The 6,705-nt window shown below is 60.5% G+C and overlaps 1 protein-coding gene across 1 annotated transcript; it reads left to right on the forward strand.

Moving 5' to 3' along the window:
- Positions 1–3,975: 3,975 nt before the first annotated feature.
- On the forward strand, positions 3,976–4,077 carry BLACAT1 (BLACAT1 overlapping LEMD1 locus; the record flags this gene model as incomplete). Its single annotated transcript, XM_079760346.1, has 1 exon — positions 3,976–4,077. One exon carries the CDS (start codon positions 3,976–3,978, stop codon positions 4,075–4,077), a length of 102 nt encoding a protein of 33 aa, XP_079616472.1.
- Positions 4,078–6,705: the final 2,628 nt, after the last annotated feature.

A 6,705-nucleotide genomic window follows, 5' to 3' on the forward strand; every position in this document is an offset into this window, starting at 1 on the left:
GCTTCTCCCAGACGAGGCCTGTGCCCAGCTTTGCTGCTGCCAACTCCGGGAAGAAGTCCTGGGATCTGTAGTTTGTGCCACCACCCACCCCTGGCCTTCCTGTTTATCAACACAGTCCTGGAGACTACAGTTCCCAGAAACCTACAGAGGCCAGGCTTTGGGGGAAGGGGTGGGGTGTGAGGCTCAGTGGTGGCGGGAGAGGGAGGAGGTGAGGAGAGAGAAAACCCAATTCACCCCCTTCCTTTCTAATTCTTCCTCCTGGTGTGTCTGCTCCAGCGCCCGAGTTAATCCCCCAAATCCGGTCTCCCAGGCCGCAGCTGCTTCCCTTCGCAGTGATGAATGGCTCGGGGAGGGAAGGTGAATTCATATTTTAATTACCGAGGCCCGGTGCTAAGGGGGTGGGGCAGGGCAGGGGGGCTCAGCATTGTTCTAGAGGCTGAGGGTGTCCCTCCTCCCTGGGTCACTTCTCTTTTTGCCCTTTACCTGGGGTAGGGGGTGGGGTGGGTGGAAGATGGGGGGAGCCTTGATGAAGCTACTCTGCTGCTGCTTTGGGAGGTGAGGGGGTGGGTGGTGGGAGGGACAGTATCTCTTTCTTGTTTGTCAGAGAATTCCTAGCATGTCCCAACACTTATAATTCTCTTCCAACCCCCACTGCCGCCCACTTTGAGGGGACACTGCCAAAATTGGAGACACCCAGGAGTTTGTGGTCTGCAAGCCTGGAGCCCTGGCTGTCTCCTCATCTTAGCGTCTCGCCTGTTCGGAGTCCCTTCCTCCTTTTGCTTCTTCCACCTGTTCAAGCGGTCTCTGACCCACTGCCCCATTTTCACTGGAGGTTCTGGGTGGGTGGGGGACCCCGGGGGGTGTTTGGCAAAGAGAGGAGATGTGCGGGTGAGGACCAAGGGAAGGGATCAGCAGGGAGATTGGGACCCTCCTGGTGGTTTGGGATGATGGTGGGGGATCTGACTTCGCCAGGGAGCCCTCCAGCTAATGCTGGAGCATTCTGCCAAATGAAGGGAGAAAGATGGGGGGCAAAGCAGACAGCAGCAGAGACCATAGCCCTGGCAAAGGGGCTCCCCAGGCACCTGCTGGTGGGGCCGAGGGAGGAGGAGGGGCCCCACAGTGGGTGAACTAAAATGGGAAGGGGTTCTCTGTTCCATGTCCCCCCACTTCTGGGGCTGGCCAGGGACCTGTGAGCCACAGACAGCCCAGGCTGCCTCCAGGGCTTGGAGCATGCACCGCGCAGGGAGGACCCTGGCAGGCTGGTGGAGAGAGGAGAGGATGCCCAGAGCATTTTGAACCAAAGACCTGAGCAGGGTAACCAGGCTCTTCTCTGTCCTTAGAAACAAGGGCCCAGGAATCCCCGTGAGGCAGTCAGCTCTGGACCACTCCGGGAGGCCGACTGCAGCCCCAGCACCTGAATGAACCTCCTTTCCTCTGGAGGGCCTGGCTCCTCCGCGTCCCCCAAACTTCCCCCCAGTGAGCCAAATCCTCAGGATTTTCTCACCTACCCAAAGGAGCCAGTAGGACCCATCACGTCAGGGGACACGTTTTGCTGTTTTTAAGAAAGCTGGCTTTGGAGGGGAGGCGGGTAGAGAGAGGGGTTGGATCTTTGCACCCTGGACCCCGCTGCTCTGAGCTGGGGGGGGGGGGGGGCAGGGGTGTGCGAGAGGGCAGTGATGGTCCGAGCTATGCGCCTGGCTTGTTTTCCTCACGAGTTCCTTCCCCACATCCGCTTTGTTGATTTTACCCCAGATATTTTCCCCGTAATCGTGGGAATGCTTTGTTGATAGTGCCCTTGACACACATCCCCCAGCAAAGAAAATGTACAATTAGTCATTACAAGGGGACCCCCTGTTCTCCCTCCCTCCCTGATCAAGCGAGGGTTCCCAGTGGTTTGGGGTCTAAGTGTTAAACCTTGATGAGCTTCCTGGTACAATGAAACGAGGAAATGAAAGCCCAGTGGAGTACAGCCATTGCCCAGGGAGACACAGCATGCCAGCGTCAGAGCCAAGAATAGCCCGGCCACCTAAGCCCCAGCTAAGATACCTGCCTCTCTCTAGGTTTGTCACGGAGGGATCCAGAGACAGCTGCGGTAGAGAGAGCTAGGAATCTAGTAGTTATGTCTCGGCTCTGGCTATATATACAGCGGGCAGATTGCCCCTGCTTTCTATATATACTCCAGGAGAGTGGGTGTCCGGACGGCGCTGGGAAGCGGGTGATTAAACCCGTCTACCTACCCGTGCTGACTCACGCCGGGCCTCCTGCCCACCCAGCTGGCCGTTGCAAACGCATCGCACCTATAAATTACAGTCAGTGACTGCATTACCGGGACCCTGAGGGGTGAGGGTGACGGGACCTAGCCCCACTGTGGGCATTGTGCTTGGGGAGGGCCTGCCAGCTGGGCCCCCTACCCTACCTGGAGAAACAAAGGAGCTTGTCCACCAGAGCAAGGCTGGCCAGACTTGTGCAACGGTCCAGAGAGCCACCACCCGGGCACATGCCAGGCTCCTCAGACACGGTGGACACACTGCAGAGGTGCCCAGCATCTGGGACCTGGGATATCCATGCAGTCTCTTGCAAGAGGGGCTGGGGTCCAGGGACATGCCTCGTGCTTGCTTTTCCACAGCCCCTGCCTCCTCCTCCCTCTGGGTATCGGGCTGGGCTGCCTTCTGTGTTCTTGGAGGAGTGACTCAGACAGGCGCGGGGTGGATGACGGCCTCTGGCCCTTTAGGGGGCTTTCCTTTGGGCCCAGCTGCTCCCCTGGAATTGCCGCTTGAATTGCGTGAATGCGCTTCTGCCCCCTCGGGGCAGGCGGGAGGGCAGAGAAGTGAGCTGGAGGAATGTGCCCGCGGGTGGGTGCTGAGGCTGGGGAGGCCCACAGGAGTGTGGAGAAAGGGGTACTCTCACAGACTGACTGCCTCAGACACCAGGGGGGCCCCAAAGGTGGGGGACAACGTGCCCAGCTGGGGCAAGTGCAGCCTCAACCTCAGACTTATTTTGTGCCAGGGGAGAAACTATACTTTTACCCTGATGTCCCTACCTCCTAAGCCCTTAGCGCAGCATAGGTGCTCAATAAAATAGCCTGTTGGCTAGAAGACCACTGCTTTTTAAGAAATATATAGATGGTTTTATTGATTTCAGAGAGGAAGGGAGAGAGAGAGAAATATCAATGAGAGAGAATCATCGATTGGCTGCCTCCTACTGGGGATTGAGCCCCAAACTCAGTCATGTGCCCTGACTGGGAATCGAACCATGACCTGGTTCATGGGTGGATGCTCAACCACTGAGCCACACCGCCGGGCTGCTTTCTGTTCTCTGCATGAGGACGCAGATGTGTGTTGCCCTGAGCGGTCAAAGCAAGTGCATTATGTCCCCTATAGACTTCCCCAAGGGCATCAGACACACGGGGGCTGCCAGGGAAGGGAGGAAGCCGGGACTCGGTTCCAGGTGTCAAGGTCGAGGCTGTGCTGGATGAGGGGCCTTCTTCAAGGGCCACACAGTCCTGCATTGGCGTCATCAGGCCCTGTGACCTAAAGGAGTGCGTGGAGCGCTCCCTCCCAACCTGTGTACAGTGGCCGGGCAGGGCTTGCTTTGAGTCAGCCTGCTTCCTGTCCCCAACCACAGGCGTGGTGAGGAGGTTAGGCAGAGGGGGTGGGAGGGGAGCAGTGCAGTCAGCTGGCAGTTTCTCTTCCCAGCCCGGGTCTCAGCCCGCTCCACTCAAGGAATGCCATCAGCTTCACACAGGTCAGGAAAGGGGTTTCCGAGCTGCTGTTTGGTGTCGCGGCTCTTCCCCCGGCAGGTCTGCGAGGTCTAGCAGGGCCCGGACAACCCCAGGGAGTGGCAGTGGCTCTGGCAAGACCTGGAGGGCTCTGGGAACATTAACCGCAGCTTGCTTCTCTCCTGTCTCTCTCCCGCCCCTGCCCTCCCGGCCTTTCTCTGCAGCTCTCAGGTGAGCGCCCCGGCCTGGCCTAGGGCATGCCCCAGTTCACCTTCGCCTGCTTCTGCGGCTTCCACGGCTTCTGCAAGATGAAGAGGAAGAAGGAGAACGTTCGCAGGGAGCGGGAAACAGCGGTGTGAGCAGGTGCCGGGCTTCGGGCACCTCTCTGGCTGAGGCTGGGAGCAGAATCGGCCCTTCTCCGCTTGGCCTGACTGCATCCAACCCGAGGGCATCAGCCCAGGCCCCTGTGCTTCCAGTTCCTGGAGACCTCCCTGGAGAGGTCCCAGTCACTCCAAGGGAAGCCCAGGACCTGACCAGGAGCCCCAAGAGGCCTCTGGAGAGACACTTCTTTCCTGCCCTGAGGCTGCAGGCTCTGCTCAGGGTACCTCTCCCCTGAGAGACCGCAGCCTTACTATTGCTAACGAGGAAACTGGAAACTGGCTGCTCGCCAGAGAAGCTCCCAGCCGCGCCGACTCCTCAGGAGGCCACAGCTCGGCTGGGCCTGTTGGACATAGAGACGAGCCCATCCGAGCCCAGGGTGGGGTCTCTCCTAGGACCCGCGGCAGGAGCCTCTGTGGTTGTGGGAGATGAGTCCTTTCCCAGCATCCCCTGGGCCAGGTGGAGCCAGGCCTGAGGGGCACGCTGGTTGAGTAGGGTGGCCAGGTGTGTCTCCCTCTGCCCCACTCTCCCCACACTCCACGGAGCAACTGCCCCTGCAGCCCTGGCCTCTGTCCACTCCCTTCCTTCCGGCTCTGGCTGCAGCTCAGGGCCAGACTGAGTGGCCCTTTCCCGGACTGAGCCGTGCGCTCCCTTCTCCTGTCCCCTTGTCTCCCCACCTGCTTCTTCTCCTCTCAGAAGCCACAGAGGGGAAATGTTTGCATGTGATGCCTTTAGGGGAAACTCTGGGGGAAGGGGGCCCTCTAGGACTTTCCCCTAAATCTCCCCTCCCCCGTTCACCTTGGGGGTCAGTCTCTGCCCCCGTTCCCAGCCTATTTCCAGGAGGTAGGAAGCAAACAAAAAACCACTTCCTCCCTCCCTCCCTCCCCCGATTTTGATGTAACTTAGCCTGTCCTGGGCCTAGAGGGCCACGCAGACCGCAGAGCCCGCGCAGCCCATCTGCCCTCTGCTTCCTCACAGCAGCAGTCAGCCCAGCAGCCCTCTGCTCAGGGACACACAGCCTTTCCCACAGCACAGGTGGCCTGGGCAGGGGAGATCAGGGCCCGGGACAGGAAGAGGGGCTGGGTGCCCCTTTCCTTGGGATGTGGGCCTCTCTGGGCCGTTGGGGGGGCAGGAGACCTCTTCTGCTGGTTCCTCCGGAGCCTGGGAGGAGCAGGGGCACATTCCATCCGGGCCGCCTTTGCCCGGCCAGCTCCTGCTCAGAGCAGTCCCCAGGCTTCTGGCAGCTCTGGCGGGACCCAGGGTGTCTTCGTGAAGCCAGAGCACAAGTTAAGATTTCTCTCCTCCCGTCCTTGGCCCTGGCCCCTCTCGCCCATCACAGCCTTCCAAGATCGGCAATTCCCTTTTATATCCAAAGAATTACACACAGAAGTTCTCCTCTCCAGGACACAGCAATAAAGGCCCGCGGGGTCACAAAGACAGAAGAAAACGCCCTGGTTCTTGGACAGCGGCGGCCTTGAAGAGGCAAAGAGATGGGCAGACGAGCTTTCAAGGGTAGAGGCGGGCGGGCCGGCCCCCAGGGCACCAGTGTCCTAGCGGCTCCTGCGGGCTGAAGCCCAGAGAAGGCGCTGCTGTGGTGGAGGATGAAACTGGATCCCCGGGACTCAGAGGTGTTGAGTGTTCTGTCCTGACCACACGGGCTCACCCCGAGGAAAGGTCAGGAGAGTGGAGAACATAGGCGGGAGGGGTGGGGAGCGAGCGCTTCCCCCGCGGCCTCTCAGGCCTTGGCAGGGATGTCAGCCGCAGGGGGTTGGCCTTGAGCCTGTCCTGAGAGCTTCTCCGCGCCCCCCCCCCCACCCCCCAGCACTCCCTTTTGGCTCTGGAGGGATACTGGATCTACCGGGCCCCTGCTGTGGGAACGCGGGAGAGGGCCCAAGGACAAGGTGCTAGTATATCTGAGTGGAAGCCCGGCGGTGCCTGTAGACAGACCGCTGCCCTTGGTCTCCCAGCTAGTGGTCCTGGCTGCGTCCAAGGCGAAGGTTGGGGCCAGCACTGCAGCTGAAAGGCCTGAGTAGCAGGCATAGCAGCGTCTAGCCAGACACCCCGCCTACTGTCCCTGCTTCCTTCTCAGCCTCGAGGGGGGCCGTCTGGAGACCTGTTCCCACCTCTCCGCCTCTGGGCTGCCCAGGGGAGGGGTTTCATCCGGAAAGGCGGGTGCGGCCCAGAGCCGCTGACGGCCATCCAGGCTTTTCTTCCCCCGGCTCTTTGGAGGAGGGGGCGGGGCCTGGGCCCTGGTTCCAGCCTCACTCCTCCCCAGTGGTTAGGCTGGATGGTCTTGCCCTGCTGTTTCGAACGCCCTCCCTTCCACGAATCCCTCCCAGACTCCAGCTGGGAGGTGGGGACTGGGAACTCCTGGGATGAGGCCGGGGAGCGGGGGCGGGGGGGCACAGTGAGGAGATGATCCCGAGGACGGTCTGGCCTTTTGTCTGTGGGGCATGGCCCCGAGTCCTTGTGAAGAGGTGGAACCGTAGCCTCCTGGGCCTCCCCTCTCCCATCTCTAAAGGGAGAACGCCCCACGCCATTTCCCTTCCTGTGCTGTGGCTGCTGAGTGGGGGATAAAGATGTGAAGGGTGGTATTTAAGGCTCTTGTG

This window comes from Cnephaeus nilssonii (assembly GCF_951640355.1).
Source record: "Cnephaeus nilssonii genome assembly, chromosome: 21".
NCBI lineage: Eukaryota > Metazoa > Chordata > Mammalia > Chiroptera > Vespertilionidae > Cnephaeus > Cnephaeus nilssonii.